This window comes from Perca fluviatilis, chromosome 8 (genome assembly GCF_010015445.1).
Source record: "Perca fluviatilis chromosome 8, GENO_Pfluv_1.0, whole genome shotgun sequence".
Lineage (NCBI taxonomy): Eukaryota > Metazoa > Chordata > Actinopteri > Perciformes > Percidae > Perca > Perca fluviatilis.
Genome location: NC_053119.1, coordinates 27,229,410 through 27,254,021, shown reverse-complemented (window position 1 = coordinate 27,254,021; position 24,612 = coordinate 27,229,410). Strand labels below are relative to the sequence as shown.

At 41.2% G+C, this 24,612-nt stretch overlaps 2 protein-coding genes across 3 annotated transcripts in view; one reads left to right on the top strand and one right to left on the bottom strand.

The window, feature by feature from the left end:
• The window catches only part of btbd11b (BTB (POZ) domain containing 11b), a 90,435-nt gene extending 84,336 nt beyond the window's left edge, over positions 1 to 6,099 (bottom strand). The window contains exon 1 of one of the 2 annotated variants that reach the window (XM_039809415.1): positions 5,052 to 6,099. In XM_039809415.1, coding sequence (XP_039665349.1) covers positions 5,052 to 5,904 — 853 coding nt within the window. In that variant the 5' untranslated portion in view covers positions 5,905 to 6,099. The remainder of the gene's footprint in view (positions 1 to 5,051) is intronic. The other variant, XM_039809413.1, reaches the window with a different exon arrangement.
• A 6,984-nt stretch (positions 6,100 to 13,083) lies between these two features.
• On the top strand, positions 13,084 to 24,196 carry cry1b (cryptochrome circadian regulator 1b). Its single transcript, XM_039809245.1, has 11 exons — positions 13,084 to 13,807; positions 16,650 to 16,758; positions 17,570 to 17,712; positions 17,844 to 18,028; positions 18,113 to 18,201; positions 18,901 to 19,041; positions 19,272 to 19,583; positions 19,775 to 19,926; positions 20,393 to 20,595; positions 21,474 to 21,611; positions 22,120 to 24,196. Exons 1-11 carry the CDS (start codon positions 13,650 to 13,652, stop codon positions 22,200 to 22,202), a joined length of 1,713 nt encoding a protein of 570 aa, XP_039665179.1. The 5' UTR covers positions 13,084 to 13,649; the 3' UTR covers positions 22,203 to 24,196.
• The last annotated feature ends 416 nt before the right edge of the window (positions 24,197 to 24,612 follow it).

The window sequence follows — 24,612 nt, the reverse complement described above, 5'->3', positions numbered from 1 at the left end:
TCGCTTTAAGCTGCAAAATTCTCAACTCCTGTATGTTCACTAGCTAGATGCTAACTTTGTCCGTTTGATGTTTAATGGAAATATTCGCGTGCAGTGGGTTTATCAGAGCTGTATTGTTAAAATGTTCCTGATGAGAGCAGTAAGTGAACCAAAAGAGTAAATTTGCAGACCAGAAAACCAAAACAATGAGCTATAAGACACTTACATGCTCCATAGAGCTGATGGGAACTGCAGATTGTAGGGACAAGTCACTGTGGGTTACTACGAGAGAACTCTTTTCACGTTGCACATCAATTCATCAAATCAAATTAAAAAATATTGATTAGAAGCTTTCAAAATGTCATGTTTACCCACCAGTTTAAGGCTACCTGGAAGAGATCCAGAAATGGTCCGCTGGGCTAAACTATGATTTACTTTGCCCCAAAAATGTTGTCAACCATGTCAACTGTAGCTGCACTGTGCACGTGAATAAGGACAAAAACACCACCATAAAAAGAAATGGGCCAGGACATGCAAGTTACATTACCTACACTTATTTTAAATGACTTTAGGGTGAACTTTTCCTTAAGATCATTCAACCCAACCAGCTCTGCCCGAACTTGAAAGTCATCTCACTCATGAAGCATGATTAGAAAATCGTCCTCAGGGTGGTACATATCCCTGAGCACTGGATATCATGTTCCACTATACATTTTCTGTGACATGCACACGTCGTTAAAGAAATCAAAGAATCACTGTGTTTCTGGGCCTAGTGGGAGCCATAAGAAATATCCCACCATATATAATAGAGCAGTTTCCTGTTCTGACAGGATGCCACAGTCGGAGAAGGGAAACCCAACACCCACCTGCAAATAACACTGGCTCAGACATGGTGAGAGGAGCCCCTGACATCTTACTGTATGTGTGTGAGTGAGTACGTGTGTGTTGGGCTTGTGTGTGGGAGGCCTGCCATATGCTGGATATGCCAATGCAGAGCTGTGAGGAGCAGTAGGTGTATAATAGACATTATAGCAGGTTATATAGATAGGGATATTATGGATACTGTGTTGAGGCATCTATTCATGAAACAACCAAGAACAAGCTTTTTCCCCCTTGTTCATAAATTGATGCATTACAAAGAAATACATTGTGCATATACAATATAAAACACAGTACATACAGTACTTACACCTAATACTACAAAGCCTTTTATACTCTTGACGTTATAAAGAAATAGTCTGACATGTTGGGTGTGCACTTGTTCCCATTCTTGCTGAGAGTTAGATGAGAAGATTGATACCACTCTCATGTATGTACGGTAAATGTATGGCTACAGCCAGAAGCCCATTTGCCTCGCTTAGCATTAGCAGACTATTTCTTGGCTAGAAGCAGTAACTGGTATTGCCGTCACCATGCTGTTACCAGGCGGCAAGCAGAAGCTTGGGGAAGTTACTGCTCCTGGCCAAGAAATGATCAGGTTGTGCCAGAAATCTCTACTCTGCGTCTTTTTTTTTAAGATTATTTTTTGGGCATTTTAGGCCTTTATTATTATAGGAGAGCGTAAGACATGAAAGGAAAGAGAGAGGGGGAATGACATGCAGGTCGGAGTCGAACCCGCGGCGTCAAGAAGTGAACCTCTACATATGGGCGCTCACTCTACCAGGTGAGCTACCCAGGCACCCCTTTAGATATACTTTTGTACAAATTAAACAAATAAGATATGTTAATTAGTGAAATTTAGAGTTACTGGTTGGTGGATTTTGTTAAATTATTTTGGACAGAGCAGGATTATCCGTTTCCAGGATTAATGCTAAAATGAGCTAACTGGCTGCTGGTTAGGGCTTTATAATTAAAGTACAGATATTAGAGGGGTATAAAAAAAAATGTTTTAACTCGCAGCAATAAAGCCTTACCCAAATTTCAAATGATTGCTTTGACCTTCTGTGGAAGAGAGAAAGCCCGCTAAATGATTCCGCTCATTACTAAGGTACCTGATAGAAGCTGAAAAGTTAATAAAGTAATACACCCAACGAGGTAACTACCTTATTGACTTTGTGACAGCATGAGAAAGGAAATCAGCTTTTGTGGAAGATGCAATAAAGATATTCATAAAGGTCTCCTGACAAAGCTGGGTCACCAGCGTTAGCATAATATGGAAAAATCACCTCAATTGCTTCCATTTGGCAGACAGAGACTGAGAGAATGGATGAAGCGATATGGAGCTTCAATTTGGCAGGCAGAGGCTCGGTTAAGGTCAACCCACCCTCGGATTGACTGGCTCTTTGGTTTTACTGCGAAGACAGCGAATGATGCGGCTGTGCTTCGGCCTTATCTGTCACTGCAGATAGAGGGTATCTTGAGGTTTAGAGGTCCTGTTTTGTCACAATAAGAAATGTGATGGAAATCTTACACCATATGGAACTTTCTATTTTAACTGAACCAGTCATCCTATGATGCCCTAGTCTCGCATTGCCAGACCTTCCTCCACAACCCTGCGGAGGGGGGGTCTGGTTAGTCCACACAGCATTCCGGGATGGGAAAAAGAAAAGAAAAAACGTGCTCTGGTTTATTGGCATTTCTTTAAACCAATCACAATCATCTTGGGCGGCGCTAAGCGCCAGACAGAGCCACGGTGCCGCTGCCAAATAGCCTCGGGAAGGAACTTGTTTCGGTGGAACATGTGTACGTTAAAGGTTGTTTTAGTCGTGCAACAGAAAACTCAGATTGGACAGATACCTCAATACCTCAATTTACTGCAGAGATCTGAGGAGCAGTTAACCATAGTCCTCATTAATCGACCTGACATCCGCCCGAAAAGAACTTCCAGTAGCACAGGACCAATCCCGGAAGTGGAACGTCGTAGATATAGACTAAGGATGCCCCAACAGATGCACACATTACCTGTCCATCAGTCTTAAACCTGCCTAAAACTGTGTCTGTTGAACATCCTGAGACTTAAAGCTGCATAATTGATACATTTGTGCCACTTGGGAACTGTAGAAACTCCAATTCCTCCATCTCCTCCAACTCCTTAGGGAATTATTTGTCTCTCTAGCTCCCTACATGATAGGACATGGCTATAGTCGCTAAGCGTTTGATACTGGGTGTACAGTGTACAGTCAGAGAGCAGTGAGAGTAAACCAAAGCTATAAAGTTGTGTGCAAGAAAACCAAAACAATAAGTAAAACGCCTCTATAAAGCTCTACTCCCATTACACATAGTCATTTGATGCATTGTATAAAAAAAAAAAAAATTTTTTATTTTTTTTTATGCAAATAATTACTACTTTATGCACAATAATAATAAAACATATATTTTTTTTTTTTTTTTTTTTTTTTTTTTTTTCCCTTTTTTTTATTTTTTTCACAATACTGAACAACAACATAGACTTCATGCACTCTGCCACTTTTCTAGCCTTGGGCATTATTACATCAATATTCCACATGCTCCAGACGTTTTTCTTGCATCTTATTCCCCGATCCAATGCACCAGTGAACACTCAACCCCTCTTCTACAGCTGGAGCCTTGCTGCATGCCAAGTGGCCTGAGTGTGCAGAGGCACTGAATATTGGCATTCTATAATGTACAGTATGTGCTCATACTGGAAAGGCTGACGTCATATTGAGTATTATTGCTGTCTCTTTGAACCGTATGTGACCGTCATTTTTTTTTTTCACTATATGTCAAGGTATGCAGTAATATAACGATACTATATGTTGTTACCACTACAAATGAACGCACATTTATGCGAGTCTGATGCTGACTGTGCAGCTGGTGTAAGCAAACAGACACGGAAAGGGTAAACAAGCTGTATGTTTAACAAAAAAATGTTCACTGTGCCTTTGAAACAAAGAGATACAGCGAAATAAAGTGCTCTTCTCACGATGCCAGGCTTCTGTTGGTGATTCATCAATACGGTCACAGAGTGTCTCCAGGTTTCTTTCTCTGTGTGCCTGTCTCTCTTTTTTTTCTCTCCCTCACTCTATATCTCAGTTTTATTCACATCACTCTGCATAATGCATGATAGCACATAGGTCCCCCAAGGCCTTTCATTACGTAAACCTGTTGCAAGAGGAGCCACAGCAGCACTTTTACAACATCCATCAAAACAGGGGCACGCATGTGTTAGAGTGGTTTGTGATGTATTGCTGTTTAAGTGGCAGTGAAGTCTGAATACAGTTATACTTTCTTTCAAAGCACACACCAATAAGTATTTCTAAACACTTGTAAAGCCATGTGAAAACTACCAGCGAGGTATTGTGTGTACTCGAATCAGCAGATGTATACAGGAATGAAAGACCTCCTTCCTCTCTGGGTGAAAAGAATAAATCTCACCTCTGCAGGGCATTATTGTAGGAAAACCAACAGGGAGAGCCCCTTTCACTGAAAGCTATCAAAGTGAGTCATTAAGCCTGGGGACACCAGGCCCTGCTTCGTCATTTTGTGCATTAACAAAACAGCCACATAGTATTAGAAGAATATTAGAGAATAACGTCTGCAATGCAACACTGCACGACAGAGCAGGCAAGCTGACCTTAAGAGGACCACTCTCTCCCATCCTGATCTACTCAGTCAGTCATCACTTGCCTGCAGCTTCTGCAGATCACTCTGAGAATGGGAAGCACCATTTCAGCTGCAGAAATGTTCTTTCACTGACGTATTTGAGTTTAGGATTACAGTTCCTCAACAAGAGAGAGAGAGAGAGAGAGAGAGAGAGAGAGAGAGAGAGAGAGAGAGATTGAGTGAATGTGGCATAACCTTTTCATATCAGAGATCTGGCAGCAAGTGAATCAGAGGGACCTCTCTTTATATAAATCCTGGTAGTCATTTATGGTGCAGGTGAGACTTGTTTGGATTAGTATCCCCTATAGATTGTTACATTTTAGTCTATGGATGTTTGGAGTAAATCTAATGAAGAAGCATGTATCTGTTATACTGATGTAAATCTACCGTGAGATGAGAGGGGGACTTTCTTTTTTTTCCACTTTACGAACAGGTGATTTAAAAGCTGTGGTAAGGATATGAAGTGGAGAAGGACCCTGTTGCATGGACTTACAGTATTCACAACTCACCGCTTGCATTCTTCCCACAGATCAGGTGCTGCCAGGGCTGCAGAGAGCCCCATATCTCGGAGTCAGTGTTGACGGCCTGCTCCAGGATCTCCACAGTGAACTTGGGGATCCCGTTATCGCGCTCCAGCAGCGCGCTGCGCAGCACCCGCGCGTAAACCTCGCGGAAGAGGCTCTCCATGCACGCAGCCAGGTAGATCGCAGCGTGCTCGTGGATCCTGACCGCAACCCTGCTGTCGACCATCCACTTGAAGAACTTCCCCACGTTGAAGATGAGTCCGCAGCGCACCGACTTGCCGCGGCCGAACTTGTCCTCCTCCGTGCTCATGTTGTACAGGGACAAGGCACCGAGGGCCGCGCTGATGCAGCTCATCGAGACGCTCCACGACAGAACCATCTTTATGGCACTTTGGATCTCGTACTTGGTGCATTTGGCGTAGCGCAAACTTAGGCGCTGTGACTCCTTTGCGACCCTGACCAGGGCCCGGCTGACCAGCACCGAGAGCCTGAGCAGGACGTCCTGCGGGGGGGTCGGCAGGGTCATCTCCTCGTCCCTGTTCAGCGCGCTCGCCACTTCCCCGAGGCTCCACGGCACATCCTCAAGCTCGGGTAGTTTAGCGCACTGCCCGGTGCTCTCCAGGATCTCGGCGTCTTCGACCAGGACCGTGTTAACAGTGTCCAGGCTGTTGTGTCGACTGTGCATCGAGTCGGTTAAATGCCAGTGATTCCCGCCATGTGCCTCTGAGCAGCACAGCGACGCACTGGAAGATCTGAAGGAGTCGGCGGCTCCACCATAACCCGAGTCGAGCGTCAAATCCTCCAGGGTCCTCGCCACTGACTTGCTACTCCTTGCCATAACTGCACTTCATACTGTAAAAAAAGGGATTGGGAAAGTGGAAAGAAATATTCAAGACGGTGGAGTTTGGATACGCACGCGTCTTGCACGAGCTCTGCTCACAAATATGATTCTGTTTTTTTGGGAAAGTCCGTTCAAGGGTGTCGTGTAAAGTTAAAGAGTAGTAGCTCACTCCAGTGCATCGGCAGGCACACAGTGCTGTACCAGCGCAGTGCCTGACAGAAGGAGGCGGGGCCGGGGAGACCCGAGAACAGCTGTCAGCCAATGGACTCTCGGGATGAAGCAGCAAAGAGTTTTAATTGGATCGCTTTAGACGATCAATACAAAGTCCATGATGTAGCCCATGAAAAGGCTTATTAATAATAATAAAAAAGGCGATGTAAACAGTGAGCACAATGCTTGTGTAATTGCCCATGGCCTACTTTTGAGAAGTTTCTCACAACTTTGGAATACCATGAGTACAGAAATCCTGTCATGTCAAAGTAGCCTAGAATGACAGAATTGCATTAAATAATAAATCATATAATATACATTACAGTAGAATTACTAGAAGTAGCTGCTTTTAAAAACATCATGTTTAGGGGACAAATCCTCCAGAGGATAAGGCTTTTCAGATATATTCTGAAGGCCCGTGTCTGATCGTAACATGACTCAAGACCATTAATAATAGATGACATGCATAATGTATCCTTCTCTGTTCCTCTGGATGGGAACTCATTGAAAAGATCTGAATTACTTCCAAGGTCATTTGCTGGGATCACTGGCAGGGTCTAACATTCATCCATTTTGTTTTTGTTTTTCCCAGAAACCCATGTATAGGCTCTGGCTCTGTGGAATCTCCATTAACCCCAGTCCACCTTAAATTAATGCCATGATTGCATGTGCAAGTACCATTTTAAAGATGGTATAGCAATATTCTAAATTCTTAAAACAACGGCAAGGTATCTGGTTTCAGTGAAATGTACTGAAAGTAACTGCAGTCATAACTGCAATACTGACAAAACCAGTGCAAATGAGTGTAAATTGTCTAGGGGGTGGAAATAATCTTAGTTTACACCATGAACTGGAGATTGCTCACTGATCTAGGGGACTGTGGCTGCTTTACATCTGAGCTGCAGTGAGACTGTATAGCGTCTGCATTTGACATCAGGTTGGATGTTTCTCTGGAGCAACAGTGAACCCTGGTGTTGTGCAGACAAACTTCAGTTTATTTGTCAGGAGCAGCAACAAAATAATGTATTCTTTACTGGGGTCTGTCACAGAAATAATCTGACACGTCACAGTAGGAAACACGTGTTAATAATAAAAAGAATGATGAATTCAATTTAGCTGCTTCAGTTTCAGGGTCTCAGTGTTATCACGGCTTACAGGAACACTAAATAGAACAAAGCCATTATTAACGTCATTAGCAACACCTGGGCTTTTCCTGCTATTACAAGTCAACATGTTAAACAATACTATTAAAGGTGCAGTAATAAAACTAACTTTCTGTCACATTTGCTGAAACTGCCCCTATGTTCAAGTAGAACTACATGAAACAGGTTATTTTAAAAAACAAAAAAACTGTCTAACTGCGTGTCAATCACTGCTCATTCACACGCTTTTCATTTTCATTGCAGGGGCTTAGGAGACCATTTTGGGCTTTAGCAGAAAGGGGGGAGGGACTGAGAAGTTGTTAATGTTCATTTTTTTGGGCTAAGTCCTGGATCTTCACAATCCTACCTACAGCACCTTTAATTCAAGCATGTGATACATGTGATATCCATTACATAAGCCGCTTTCCGACCGGAGAGATTTTTGCAGTTCCTAGAACATAAAATTCCTAGAACCCTTTTTTTCTCGTGTTCCAACTGGACCAATTTGGGGATTTTGAAGTTCCTCTGGCCGCAGTTCCTGTAACTCTTTCAGCTCCTACTTCAGGGCAGGGTCTCTTCGCTGTTCCCTTTTCAGCATAGGAACCTAGGTCAACGAGGGTCGGGTTTCCGGTACAGACAGACCAACAACTGGACAATTTTCGCCATCTTAATCATCACAAAATTCACTTCTGACAACGTTTTAGGCAAGAAATGAACTGTTTAGATTTCGAATATAGGCATTGTTGCAAAAACTTTATGCCGAATTGACAATTTGCTTCAAAGTTTTCGGAGTTGAGAAGCGCCATGAAATGATGCGACAGCCAGCAGGCGCCTGCCGGGGCCGCTAGCTCGTCGCACAGCCAGTCATGCTCAGAGACCCCGCTGTAAGCTGGAGGTCTCTCAGACCGGTCTCGTAAATAAGAGGCTTTTATTTCGCCGTTGACGAAAACATACTGATTAGACTCTGAAGGGACTACAAGAAAAGGACAAGTAAAAAATAAACGTGAAATAAAAACGTGGTTTTCCAAAACCAACTTATGGAGATTTTAAATATTTTAGTAGGTTCTCTCTGTGCTCTGAATGTAAATGTGTAAACAGAATACTATCCTCACACAGTATTGCAAGGTCTACTGAAAGGTCTGCACAGCACAGAAGGCAGTAGAATGAGGGAGGTCAGAAATACATCGGACAATAGCTGGAAAGGGACGCTGATATTTAAGTATCATTATTAAATGATAAAAAAAACTACAGCGAAAAGGAGAGAGACTGGGCTTTATAACAGTAATGAACTCTTTCTCCAGGTTCAGAGAGAGACCAAGAGATTGATTGATTTGTATTAATCATGTTGATTTGTCTAAGTAACCTCATTGATTGCTCTACGACAGCTCTTTCCTTGGAGGGACAAAAGGCTGATGTCGGGCACTAAAGAATTTTGGAGAAAGAATTTTTGTAAAATGAAAGTAGCTAAATTGGGTTATAAAACTCACCTTGAAGGACTTTTATAGTCCTAAAGGATAATTAAATATCACAGCTTCATGTCTATGTTGGGTGCAAATTAGCCTTTCTGGCCGAGGGACTGCTTTAATCAAACTTGATTTAGAAGGAGTAGAATGTCAGAGGGAGCTCAACTTGGAATGAAGTAATTAAAAAGAAATATGATTATAATTATAATATAATATGATTTTGTGCCAAAAGCCTTTTTCCAGTTACATCTCACAGGAGCCCAAGCATGGTAGACATCAGGCTACCCGCTAAACATCGGCATGTCATTGTGAGCATGTTGGCATGCTGACATTCTTAACATTTAGCTTAAAAGGTTGCTGTACAGCCACACTTAGCGGCTAGCATGGCTGTAGACGAACACAATCTTGCTTGAAGGTGTTTTTTGCCCCCAACTGCTCCTTCCAGGCAGCGCTGCGACCGCTGCCTTCAAGGCACCTAACCCTAACCTTAACCTTATGGTGCGTTCTTTTTGTCTTGTAATCGCGACTAGTAGCTCGAGTGTGACGTCACATCCATGTCGAAAAACGAATAACCGCGGGTTGTTAAAGTTCTTTTTGTCACACAATACTACGAGTCGGAGAAAGATGGATTTTTGTAACATTTTTAGTAACATTTAGGATTCTATTCACCCAGTTATTGACATATTACACAAATATATTTCACAGTTTGATACATGAAAATTACATTTTGATTAACGTTAACGTTAGGTTACTGCTCTGCTTTCTGCTCAAGACTCGGCTTAAATCCATTGTTGTCATATAGCAACCGAGCGTCTCTAGCCAATTTCAGCTGCACAAGCTACAAAATAACTAATTAGGCGGTATTTAACTCATAATAAGACTGTAGCGACATAGGTAGCAGTATACAGTGCTATGTGTACGACTTCTTCATTTGGTAACAACAACGACAAAAGTGCTTAAAATTGTAGAAAACCACAATGTTTACTACGTGTGATGCACGACGTAGCCATCTTTGAAAGTGAACTCGGGGTCCTCTGAGTTCAGATGACTTGACGAGTCGTATATACGACCTCTGGGGCGTTCTTTTTGCAACTTCCGGTTTGTAACTCCGGAAAATGACTCGTAGATTGACTTCGGTGGACAAAAAGAACGCACCATTAACCCTCACCATAACCATAACCAGTGCCTCCCAACGATGCCTTGCAGGCAGCGCTGCCTGCGAGGCACCGTTGGGGGCAAAAAACACTGATAAACCACAATCTTACCCAGCAATCTTATGAATACTGTAATGCTAATCCTTTCGTCAATCAATTTAGGACATTGACTGACTGTTGGACAGTATATACCTACTATTTGTGCCAGACGTTAGCCAAAGCTGTGACTGCAAAGCAAATATTTTTTAAGAAAGAAAACTCATTGCTCTTGAAAGTGAGAAAACATAAATTAATGAAACATAAATAAATGAAAATAGGGGAAATGTTATGTGATGAAGGGGATTCCGGTAGCCTGGTTGACACCAGACCCTTCTCAGTTGTAACTGAGAGCAAATCTCAAATTTGCTGGAAGTTCGTCAGGGTTTTCCCAGGCTAGGATTCCGAGGCCTTTCAAAACAATCCTGGTTAGGACTGCCATCTAGTGTCCATTTGCAAAGCTACATGCAATTGAATAAGCAACTCGACACAGCCCATTTCAAAAACTAGTTCATGGTGAATCTGGTAACCAAGTCCTTTGACATGAACAATCATAATAAATAGAACTTACTAAAATTCTTCAACTATGAGGAGAGTGTGAACTATGTATTAAATTGGCTTGTAGAAAAAGTAAAGAGGTCAGGAACGGTTGAGTGTATATTATTGAGAAGTTAGGAGAAGGTGGGGAATGAAAAATGCCACCAGACATTGGCTAGCAATTTTGCAGATCCACTGCAGTGTTGGGGTCCATCACCCCTAACTATCTTCTATAGTGTGCTGTGGGTTTATAGGCACATCTTGTAGAATAATGTTCTTACTATTTGCAAATAAATATAATAAGAATGTAAAAGGTTTCCATAAGAGACCAGGTGTGTTTTGGTGTATGCTTATTTAGCTTAAGCCATAACTATAAGATGGTTAGGGTCACAGTGGCTTCGAGCAAAGTACATTGAGTAATAATAAGTGAAACAGGAGCAGAATGTACTGATTTGCGTGAGAGCAAATGAAAACGAGACACAGCACAGTGGCCTCGACCCTGGCGTGTGTTGTGTGAAGATAACACTCCCTGTGCTGGAGAAAAGAGGGGGGCCAAGAAAGAAAGTATAAGAGATGAGAGGAAGTATAGAACGAGGCTCACAAGATCTGATAGTCTAGAGATACGTGGACCGGTTCTGGATTTTTGTCTGTTGCTACAGAAACTGAGTCTCTGTGTGCTTTGTGATCCCACATATCTGTGTATTAAAACTCCGATGCTTGACTGATTAAACGAATGTATTTTACTTTATCTTATCGTCTTATTTGGCTGTTACTTGGGATCAATGTAATTCCAATTTAACGAATGCGCATAGGGATATATAGGTCTTTTATTTGGAGTCAGACACATTTTGTCCCAAAAGGGGGGACACAGAGGAGGACATTCCCCACAGTCTGCTATAATTTATTCTGGAAGTGTCCAGTAATTTGACCAGTAGTGGTTTCTGATGCAGCTGAAAAGACAGCCTGTTTGGGTTAGAAAGTTACAGTACAGACTTTACTGCCTTACATTAACCTTTGCTGTTTACTGTTAGACCTCGGTTTCTGAATCACTGAGCAGACTGTTTCAAGCCAAGCTGATCTGTTTTCTCATTGATCTATTCTAGATGACTACATAAGCAATAGAAATGATCAGGTGCAATATTGCTCTGAGCAAGTTAAAAGCATACAGGTAGACTTACTTACTGTAACTGTAGATATACTGTATAGCTCCACAGGCATGGATCTGTGGACGTAATATTTTATGAGATCCTGCTTTAGGGTGATACAGTATGTTCCTCTCATTTCAGCACAGCACATTCCTCTTTCCATTTACAGTGGCATTTTTGTGGATATAAAACAAGGAATAGATTATACAATTTTTCACGAAAATATTTGTATTAGCCTACGCTTTTAGAATTTTTATTTTTATTTTGATTAGCCTAATTTCACTGAGTGTAGTTAAAATCAAGTAGAGAGAAATGTGGGTTAAAATGCTTTTTAGCTATTTCAGTCTATTTCAGTCATCTAAAAATGAAAAAATGCATGCAACAACTACCTATAACAAACAAAGCAATATATAAATAAAATATTGCCTGATTTATCATGCTGTGTGTTTACAATTATATTTAAAGGTTAAGTCACTTTCACTGTCCTGCTTAGCTTTTGTTTTCTTCATTTTCAAAAAGGTATCATATGCTATAAACAGCAGGAGGCGTAGGCTATTTCTTTGAGGAAAGTCCAAAGACAAATCATGAAACAGCAACCCCTGGGATTTTACTGGTCTGACTCTGGACAAGAAAACAGACAGTGTGAAAGAAAACCATGTTTCTCTAAACCCAATTTATGGAGATTTTTAAATGTTTTAGTAGGTTCTCTTTGCTCTGAAACTCTCTGGTTACAGTGCGTGCATTACTGTCCCTGTACAATACAACGAGTAGCCTACACATCATACGTATTAGGAATTCACACCGCCAGGCCTTTCCCCGCACGCAAATTTACGAATCCCACTATGGCCACGCCAAGACCCGCCCTACGAAGCAGCTTGATTGGTTGGGGTTAGGCATTTCACCTCGAGTGGTTAAGGTTAGGATAGTCGATTGGTCAGGGGATAGGACCTGAACAAATGGGGTTACGTTACCTTGCGTTCTCATGGACGCCTGGCCAATAAATGCTATTGAAGGGCGGGTCTTGGCGTGGCCATAGTGGGATTCGTAATATCGCCCGCACGGCATGTGCTCATCCGGGTAGTTCTGGGTCGACCATGTAGCCTACTCATTTCCAAACCAATCAATCATTAGGCCTAGCTGCTGTATTTATCAGAAACGTTTAGGGTTTGTTTTCTGCTTTCCAAAAGTGAACCCTGACACAAAATGTTGAGAGAACAAGCATTTCAGATATCTATAATTTCTTACTATATTCAAACCTCTAATGACAGATATGGTAATTTTGACTATCCAAAATACATTCTGACTAGTAAAAATGTAATTTTATATATGTATTTATACCCCTGAATATCGACATAGGCATATATACTTCAAGACAGATCAGGTTGTGTAAGCAGTGGTAAGAAAGCACATTATGGAAACGTGACAGAGAAACAGTTGTATAACTGCTGATTTTGACCAATCAGAGCGCTCCATTCCTTCCTCTGGGTGTTGATGTTGTCTTGCTCTTGCGTGTCAGACGGGTTTACCACACAGAGATTCACCAGGCGTTACAATTTACATACAATGTTTAACGTGTTAGTGAGGTTAAGCGCGCGTTAACTTTGTAGACTATCACTACAAACCGGAAATATTTTCTACTTTTTGCGAGATAGCTTGTGTTTCACCGCTTCGTGCGACAGCTTACGCAAATATCAAAACAATTTAGACATCGCTGCTGGCCTCCTCCTCGGAACGCAATTCCGTTAAATGTGTTTACTTAATCGTTGTTACTAATCAAGACAAGAATTGTGCCGTTTTTCTCGCGTCTGCTGTGGGTACCTGGCCTCTGTCACACATGCAGCCGCTGGCGAGGAGACTCAACTCTGTGGATACATTTATGGAGCAAGGTTTATCCACTGACCAGGTTAAAAGCGTCTTCGTTCTCGGACGTGAATGGACATTTGACTATTTTGTTACCTAAACAACGCAAGAGGACGTCTTTTTGTTGTTTTTAAGAACCCCCCCCCCCTCCGCTTTTTCTAACCTCCGCCGGGGATAGTAAAGAAGACAGGCGACATGGTGGTCAACACCATCCACTGGTTTAGGAAGGGACTGCGGCTGCACGACAACCCGTCTCTACGGGACTCTATCCGGGATGCGGACACCCTGCGCTGCGTTTACATCCTGGACCCCTGGTTCGCAGGGTCCTCCAACGTGGGCATCAACAGATGGAGGTAACTTAAGGGGTGGGATGTCAGAATTTGGAAGATGCCAAGTGCGAGAGGGAGTGACTTAATTGGGTGGAGGGTTTAACAGATTATGTATCAACCATAACCCCACATCTTGTGAACCCGAATTAAACTATTACTGATCTTCCTAACACTGATTAACCACCACAGTGTCTGTCCAAATGTGCTGTATTTTTGCAGGGTAACATTTAGGCTACTATTGTGTGTGTTTTTCTTAAAAGTACAGTATGCTACATTATTGTTGTACATTTCTTAAATAGCCTACTGTAATACAAAAAGGGTGAAACTTATCTTTTGGTAACACTTTACTTGAAGGTATCGACATAATCGTGACATGACACTGTCATTAAGTGTCATAGGCCTACCTGTCAAGTTTTGGATTTGAAAATAAGGGAAATTTTCCGGCGCCCCCCGCAAGCAGTCCCACCACCCCAACCAAGCTCCAGTATCCCTTACATTTTAAGACAGGTGTACAAGAAAGCTAAAATCACCACTTGATGCAGAATGCTGAAAACATTTACAATTTATAACATTGCTTGTCTTTACATTTAGCCTACATTTTATTTTCATTCCACACATTCTTTTCATTTCATATTGCTTTTCTTTTACAGTTTTTCTTTTCATTTCACATAACTTTTCTTTACTCTTTTAATGAGTTATTGTATAAATTTGTTGCAGACTTTGCATTCTTTAAGATTGTTTTGGAAGGAGTGTATTAGTGGGCGGGGCCAGAGCGGTTTACAGAGTGGTTTACATGAGAGTAGAGCGCAAACAGTTCTGTTGTATGACGTGCTCCTATTCTCTGGAACAATCTTTCGTACCATGCTAAACACCCTTTCTGAACTTGCATTGCTATGGGGAATGCATAGTAAAGCCTTCAGAAGTTTTGGCAGCGCACCGTCTCTGTCGAAGCGTCCATCATCCGTCTCTCATCATCTGACCTCACACACTAGCCTCGCGACAACTGCCACCTACAGTACCTGTAGTAGGCTACTGCAGGTGGCAGTTATCGCGAGGCTAGTGACAGAGCTCAGATTGGGAATGTTTTTTGTTTTTTTTTACTCCGCTCGGGCCCGGGCTATTATTATTTTTTAATAACGCAGGTTAAAATACGGGAGATTTACGGGAAAATACTAATACGGGAGGACGGCGGGAAAGAAGGGTAAAATACGGGACTTTCCCGGCCAAAAGGGGATACTTGACAGGTATGTTAAGTGTTATTCGTTTTTTGTCATGACAAGTTGACATTGTTTGGGTTGTCTTGATTATGACAACTTGACATTAATCAAAGTGACATTACCAGAAGTTGTCTTGGTCATGACAAGCTTACATTACATTTGTTTGGGATGTCTTTGTAATGACAACTTGACATTAACCAGGATGACATTTCCAGAAGATGTATTTGTCATGACAACTTGACATTACATTTCTTTGGAGTGTTGTTAATCAGTGTTAGGACGATCAGTAATAGTTTAATTCGGGTTCACAAGATGTGGGGTTATGGTTGATACATAATATGTTAAACCCTCCATTTTTCTAATGGGCTGCTTACTGAAATGAACCTGTAATAAAATCTAAATATTTTTACAAACCTGTCCATAGACATTCAGACTGTAGTCCATCCTTTTTCTTTATTTGGAAAGAAGTGTAGGCCTAACTTTAACCTTGATGTCCTGAGAAGACTTGTGTAAAGGCTCCAGGCAATAAGCGTTGCCTGGTTACCACGATGACGGTACATTTTGCCCGCTGACTCCCTCTGATGCTCAGTCCTGAATGGAGGGCTGAGAAATTGGGTCATTGTGTTGTAATGGTCATTATATCATACTGTCACTGTTTTGACCTGACATTAAACACACACACCAGACCCCCCCCCCCAACTCCACCCCCTTTTATAGTCAGCTGCACCACCTCATTTAATATTTGCACACTATTTCTATTGATTTTCCAACATTACTGTGACCACCTTGTCAGCCTTTTCAAAGTTTTGATGGTGGTCAGAATAACTGCTCAGTTTCTGCATACCACCTTTATATTTAACCGTATCGGAATCAGTTGACTTTTGAATGGCAGTGCTCTCTCTCATCTTAATTCTGTCAATTGTAGTGCCCTGCCATGCATACACGTTGTAAACTTGTCGGTGCTTTGAGATTACGGCTGCTGTTGCACTGTTTTAATGTAGTGAGTGTGGGAAATTATGTGATGATTTGTTTGTAATAACAATTATTGAGAACCCAGCAGAGGAGAATGATAGAGTAACAGTTTAGTAAATTTTCAGAAGGAGAGTCTAAGCAAGTGTGTAAAATAACTTCACCACAAGAGGGCTGCCTGTTCACACTAAAACACTTGAATCTTCCTCTTCATGCACTCTCTTCATTGATGAGAGATTTGTCTTTCTGTAGTCTGTATGGAGTATTTTATCTATATCACATGTTGGTCATGATTTGCATTTTTAATTTATGTGGTCATTTGTTTGAACCTTATGATTAGGCTATGTTTAAAATATCAAGTTTTAATTAGAAAAACACCCATTCCAAACTTTGAGTCTTGTTGTTCTAGATCGCGACAGATGTACAACCGAATTAATTTGAACTGCCGCACATGCTAAGCAACAGTCTGAAGCGCTGAGCCTTGCTAAAGCAAGAGTTGCATATCCAAGCATCTTAATCTTTAAGTACAATCAGGAGGGTCGACACAGCCTCAACTGATCCGCCTCAACTGATCTGCATCTATGATCAGTGGTCTCATGATTCCATTTAGTGTAACCGTGGTCTCTGGTGGGAGGTCCTCTCAGCTGTATTAATTGAGCCGTCTGTCTGTTTGGTTTCAGGTTTTTGTTGCAATGCTTAGAGGACTTGGATGCCAGCCTGCGCAAACTCAACTCCCGCTTGTTTGTCATCAGAGGCCAGCCTACAGATGTCTTCCCTCGGATGTTTAAGGTGTGAGCGATGGAATAGAGTAGCAGTCTTCTACTTAGCTTTGCTATGAAATAAACTGTAACTTTTTAAATAATAAATAAACACAATGTTACATCTCATTTAACAGTGGCTGAAAAAAATATAAGATTTTCATACTTTATTTATTTTATTTATTTGTTCAAACATCATCATCGTATCATCAAAACACAATTTCAGAAGGTACAATGATCATATGTACGCCGCGTGAAATGGGGGAACCCCAAATAAGCTACAAAAAGCTTTTCGGAGGGGGCCCGATAACAATTAACATACAACAGAGAATATACAGACACTTAAAAACTCAATTTACAATAGACTCAACATAGACAAATACCACAAAATACAGACGATCCCAGTAAAAATATAACACTTAGAAAATATTCAACAATCACGTTATAAGCAATATTTCCTTCAGACTTTTCTTTAAGATGGAGACAGAATGCGAAAATTGCAAGTTTTCATCAAGCTCGTTCCAGATCTTCAGTGAACTTGCAATGGCCCTCCAAATTGATTACATAGAAATTTCATTGATTTTCAGAGAAAAATCTCTAATAGCAATCTAGAAATCATTAAAAAAAAATCACTTGTGGCCCTAGCTACATATCAAGAGCCCTTACATGTGGTCTTTGACCCAAGTTTAAGGTCAATCACTCTGAACCAATTTGTTGTTCATGATATTTGAATAAGTAGAAGATTTGCCGTCTACATTGTGGTCTCTGTCACTCTTATCAGTCCATCATTTACATTCTTCAACAGAATAAAACAATGAATTGTTTCTATTCCTGTTCCTCAGGAATGGCAGATTAACCATTTATCTTATGAGTATGACTCTGAGCCGTTTGGCAAGGAACGTGATGCTGCCATCCAAAAACTAGCCAGCGAGGCTGGGGTCGAGGTCACAGTGCGGACTGCACACACCCTGTACAATCTGGACAAGTGAGTGACTATACATTATTCGTTGAAATCCATGTCCCATTGTAATGAACCTGTTGGGGATTGTCAATGCCTGCTCTGTCTTTGTGTGTGTGAAGACGTGCTGATTCCCTTTACTTTTTTCTTTCCTTAAGGATCATAGAACTCAATGATGGTCAGTCTCCTCTTACCTACAAGCGCTTCCAGGCCCTCATTAACCGTATGGATGCTGTGGAGCTGCCTGCAGACATGATAACTTTGGATGCAATTAAAAATTGTGCCACACCCATCGGTGAACACCATGATGACAAGTTCGGGGTGCCCTCCCTGGAAGAGCTTGGTAAGTGTTTGTGTATATCTCAGTGTCATAGTCACAGACTTTGAACCGTTTTTGAATCTATTCTTGTATATTTTGCTTCTTCAGGTTTTAAGACAGAGGGCCTAACCACGGCAGTATGGCCAGGTGGAGAAACAGAAGCCCTCATCAGGCTAGAGCGGCATCTGGAGAGAAAGGTAAAAAGACATTTTACTACACAGAAAACCTGGATGGCTGGATTAGTTTCTCAGCAGAAGAACAGAAAACCAATAAACCTCAAAGATGAAAGATTGCTAGAACTGAATTGAAGATTTAGGCTAAAACGCACTCTGGCAAGACGTTTCCAGGATTTGCAGACACCCTATTTATTCTACTCGCTTCAAGTGACAAACTCCACCAGTTGTATGTTATGTCACCATTAACAGCGTCTTTGTTTCACCACTTTTAAAGGTGCAGCAGTTAAGACTTATAAAACTAATTTGCTGTCATATTTGCTGAAACTGACCCTATGTTCCAGTAGCATTACATGAAACGGGTAATTTAAATAAAATCCGGCTCCTCTGGCACCACCTACAGCCTGTAGTGCGATTTGCAAAAATCCACCGCTCCCTGTTCAGATGCACCAATCAGGGCTCCCTTGTGGGAGGAGGGGCTTAGGAGACCGTTTTGGGCTTTAGCGGAAAGGGGGGAGAGACTGAGAACTTGTTGATCAAATTTTTTGGCTAAGTCTTGGATCTTCACAATCCTGTCTATAGCACCTTTAAGCCTCTTTTTTTGAGGCCTGAAACTCAGCCATTCATCTTATCTGATGTCTTTCATGTATTCGGGTGGATATTTTCTCTCAGCAGTCACAGTGGGATTTTTAAAGTTAAAGCTGACTGACCATCATTTTTTAGGCATGGGTGGCAAACTTTGAACGTCCACGTATGAATGCCAACTCCCTGCTATCCAGTCCCACAGGCCTCAGCCCCTACCTGCGCTTTGGATGTCTCTCCTGTCGGCTCTTCTACTTCAAACTTGATGATCTGTACAGGAAGGTACGAATGACCACAGATGAAAATTTATATTTGGAATAAGACTTTTTTACGTTTTTATCACGTTTTGTTTTTTACTTTTACTTGTTTTTACGTTTTTGTTTTTTCATAAGCCGAGGCAATACACTGTTAATATAAGCATTTAAAAGTCTGCACCATCTGCATTTTTATTCATGATTACTAACAATCTAGAACCTTTTTCTTTCCTTTTTTTTTCAAATTGATCTCATCAGGTCAAGAAGAACAGCACCCCACCTCTTTCCTTGTATGGCCAGCTGCTGTGGAGGGAGTTCTTCTATACGACTGCTACCAACAACCCCTGCTTTGACAAGATGGAGGGAAACCCTGTTTGTGTAGCGATCCCATGGGACCGAAACCCACAGGCGTTGGCCAAGTGGGCAGAGGGACGGACAGGCTTTCCCTGGATAGACGCCATTATGACCCAGCTGAGGCAGGAGGGGTGGATCCATCATTTGGCAAGGCACGCTGTGGCCTGCTTCCTCACCAGGGGGGACCTCTGGGTCAGCTGGGAGGAAGGCATGAAGGTAAGACAAGAGAAAATAGGCATTGAGTATTATCTAACTTTCCATCAATCGCTACAGTTCTTCATGTTATTAAAAAGAAGAGTAAAGAGTTAAAAGAAGAAGGTGCCTAGCTGGTGTCCTGATGTTCCTCGCTATGATTCAAATGACTACCATGCATTCTCTCAACTGTCCACTGTCTGTGTCTTGTACAGGTGTTTGAAGAGTTGCTTATAGATGCGGACTGGAGTGTCAATGCTGGCAGCTGGATGTGGCTTTCTTGCAGTTCATTTTTCCAGCAGTTTTTCCACTGCTACTGCCCTGTGGGATTTGGACGACGCACAGACCCCAATGGGGACTACATACGGTCAGTCAGTACTTTCATCTGCATCGCATGAATATAAAAGCCCTAGCCTTTCAAATACAATCACGACAAACAATGATTTGATTTAATTTACAGTCAGTTGAAAAATTGAGCTTTCACGGTCAGTATTAATGGGGTTTGAACATTAACTTTACTATGGCACAAACACTGCGCTGCTACGTTCACAACTATAATGTCACTGCTAACTTCACACTCAACGTCACATGCTCTATCTCTCTCTCGTTAATGTTACGCACACAACCTATGCACTGGAGCTTAAAGGAGCCTCAATACAGCATCTCCGTATCGGTTAAATAGAAAAAGGAGCGTCTGCACCTCCTTAACATACCTATGGGTTTTCCAAATACCCTGGTATTCTGTAATACCTTAATACCTCCCAAGCCTACCATGTTCCACCCATCTTTTATCCTCAACGTCCGTCTTCATTCTTTTCTTCCTCTGCTCCCAGGCGTTATTTGCCCATATTGAGAGGGTTTCCAGCCAAATACATCTATGATCCTTGGAATGCCCCAGAGGAAGTCCAGAAGGCAGCCAAGTGCATCATAGGAGTCCACTACCCCGGGCCCATGGTGAACCATGCTGAGGCCAGCCGGATCAACATAGAGCGGATGAAGCAAATTTACCAGCGGCTTTCCAGCTACAGAGGACTGGGTAGGGACATGACCCAGATATTGATTACCTCAAACTCACACGCTCATGCGATCATTTTTATGTCTTTATAAATATTTGGAATGCTACCTTTATTTATGCCATTGATTTTTTTTTTCAAAGGAAATGTTTTTCTGTTGATAGTTCTGACTTTTTAGTCGTTCCTCCCATACATGATTCCCTATGAAACCTGTTATGAGGCCCAACCCTATACACCACAATGGACAGTAGATCTAAAAGTTAACATGCTGTTTGCTTAAAGGTTCTGACACACCAACCCGACGTGTGCGAGACGTAATACGTCTCCATAACAGCAGGCAGCACTAATCTGTATTGTCGCCCAAAAAATGAAAACCGGAAATGACAGAACATCTCTCTAGACCTAGTAAACACAGAGCACGCTGTCATCAGTCATTGTTTTCATCAGAAAACATTACTCGCTGAACGGAAGAAAATACAATGGCTAGTAAGATACTGACCACCAATCCAAATAAATACCTCCAATCAGATTGGTCATTGAGTCCGACTGCCCACTGGCCGATTCAACAAGTAAAATCGGCCAAAATGAACGCCGACGGCTCCTCCCACTGACGACGGCACGGAACACACCGAACAGACTCGAGTCACCGACCTCGCCAGACTGTCCAACAGCCAATAATTGGGTTGGTGTGTCAGCGCCTTTAGTGCAATTGCTTCGCCTGATGAATGCATGTTACACATTACTGAAACCTGGTAATAGCCCTGCTTTTTTGTAGCAACTATACAAGCACCAAAATGGCTGGCACATGTAGAAACACTTTGATAAGCCCAGAAGTAAAGAACCAATGTTTCTTTATCATGTTGTCTTTTGGGTCATTTAAAATGCTTTGGTCCCTTTGCAGGCCTGCTGGCAACAGTACCTGCCAATCCCAACAACGGTGCAAATGGCAGTAATGTCAGAGGAGTCAACACGGGGACCAGTCAAGGTCCTGGAGGGTCCACTGAAGGCATCTTCAAGTACCCGTTAACATCTCGAACAGGTACAGTACATACTGTAGGTTGGATGGTTACCATTGTCATTGGTTAGAATACATTTCTTTGCATGTTAATACATACATACATTTAAAATTGTACAATGCAAACAAGATACTAATAACTCAAAGTCATCGCACTCATGGCTAAAATGTATACCCACAAGACTCGGATCAGGGTGTTATCAAATATTTGCTATCCCTGGCCTGCAGGATTGCTGTTAATCTTTGAGAACTGGTAACTGAATATTTGCCGTTATTATTGAACGTAAGTGTTCAATAACTGGCTTGTTCTCTCCTAAGAACAAGCCAGAAATATTGAATAAACAATAAAAATGCCCTGGGCCAAGTTGCTGCATTTGCAAAAGCAAGTAATAACTTCATAGGTATGTTCCCTTCACTGTTGAAAGTATTGAAGTGTTTTCATATCCAATTCACCAAACAAAATGTAAGTTGATGCCAAGTGAATTTGAAATAATCTGTTGACGTGTGTTCTGTACGTCATGTTTTAACACAGAAAGAGGACACTCCACACAGAAGCGGCGCCGTGAAGAGGTTCCAACCCAAAGCAACTGTAAATCCTGGAGAGAGAGCAAATAGTATGCAAAAGGCAGAATACAAAGGGTCCCTCTGGCAGTCTGGATCAAAGGGATGGCACTGCAGGATACCTCTCCTGCAGTGCTCTCAGCTGACACACAGTAACTGTAACTTTAACTAACAATCCATAACATTCATGGTCTCAGGATCAGAGACATCACACATCTCAGGAACAGAGGAAGGAATTCAGAGGAAATACTAATATCGAAGACAAAGAACCTTTGAACTGCAGGGTATAAAAGACAAAAACAATTGATCTATGAAAGCTTGACATCTCAGGGTGTTGTGAGTCAATTATTGTCTTCATCTACAGTATGTCACTGTAAAACTGTTGAAACCACTAATCATAATCACCCTTTGTTCCCCTCAACACCCACATGAGTCAGGCCAGGACATAATTTGGGTGAAACTGTGTCATTCGGCCGATTATTAAATCAGCCAAATGTTTATCAAGGCATCAGTTCTCCTAGATAGTGAGCTGAACATTTTGCTAATGTTCGGCTTCGGTATTTCAAATGTCAAAATCTGGTTCCGATCTGAGTGATGGGAACTTAAGACACAATCCGGAGAGACTGACACAAGATGATCTGGATAACATACAGTTGTAATTTTTCTCAAAAGCAATCATCCAAACATTTCATATACTTATATTAAAGTCACACTGTCAGGAATTGTTTGTTTTTTTCAGAGTTTTAGTACATAAAATTCTGATGTGTAGTTGTAATGAATATTAGAAGCAAGACTATCAGGTTTGATAATAAAGCAGGCCTTACAAATGCCATCATACATTAACTACATATTTATTGTTTTTATTTCCAACTTTTGCATATTTGGTTCTGTGGTTTCACAACTCCTATTGTAAATAATGTGTTACCAAAACTCAAAATGTTCTAAGGGCTGTACCACAAAGCGAGATTAGTGGATTAGCGAGGTATTTTGAGTCTAAAGCCAGGGTTTTCCTTGTCACAAAGGTGGCTCTCTTTAAATCTGGCTAGATTGCCGGGGTAACTTATGATGCATGACTAACCTGGTCCGGACCAGTTTTTGATTGGTTCATGTTGCTCTCACTGAATGTGTTTGTAATGTTTTCTGGTCACTTGCCCATGCTGGTTTTAAAAGAGGCTTCTATAAATCATACAATAATATATATAATATATTATTATTAACTATGACATTAATTTGCATATGAAATGTGGTACAATTCCTTCAAACCATAACTATACCACTTTTTATGTTTTTATGCTTGGTCCTGATTTGGTGAAGTCCGTTTTACGCTGCTGGTATATTGCAGCTAATAGAACACCATACATACACATTAGAAAGTTGATTAGTTTAATTTATTTCACCTTTTATTTTTTACAGGCAAATCATGAAGAACAGGTTCTTATTTACAATGGCGGCCTGGCAAGTGACAAAGCCACTTAGGGGAAAGGAAGTCTATTGTTTTATTTATCACAGATAATATTCAATCAGTAAGTACATTTAACTTTGACTAAAAACCATAGTGATTTCCATGTCTCCATTATGGGACAGTGTAAGACCTAAATGCAGTTCTTGAGTATAATGTTTAAATCTGCTGCATCGAGTTTTAAGTGTCAGAGCTGTAGAATGAGCAGAAGTCACATTAGAAATAAACGGTCAGCATTAAGAGTGCATTGAGTGGTAAAAATAATTATATATACACTTATGAATGTCATTTTCTTCCAGCATTCCTCTCCCGCCTGTTCAATAAACATATTCTTTGAATGTTGTGCTTTTAAGTGATTTGCATAAAGAAAACTTGTACTCATGATACCTCATGCAGCTTGTCCATCTGATATATACTGTACCTATCCACATGTAAACTACCTTTTTATAGTTTTTTTCTCAAATTGTATCAATTTCTACCAATGTGTTTTCACTGAGACATTAAAGAGTTTTTTGTTAAGCAGTGTCAAAAAAGCCTATTGAGTTACTGTGACTGAAGGTTGTTAAACAATAAAACATGAGAAAGTCCAGGAGGTCGTTCTACTCTTTATTGGCACTGTATGTGAACTTTGAACCAATTAATTTGAGATAGTGTGTTGAATATTACATAATTTTACATAGGTTTTGACCTTTTATCCTGTTTTCTTAAAAGGTGCAGATATTTATACCAATAGTTTTAGGTAAAGCCTTAATCTGTTTTAGGGCTGATCTGTTAAATACCAACCTTATGTTTGTATTCATTTTTTTAATCAACAATGTACATAACATACCACCCAGCCTTTAAATGTTGTAAAAAGTGAGATTTCCATGTCTTTTTTATTATTATAAAGCCGGTTGAAGTGCTACATAAATACTGTGAATGTCGATGCTCAGTCCACAGAGAAAGCCCGTATTCAGAAAGGAGCCGCCAGGACTTTGGTACGATTGGGATTTCACAACTATAGGT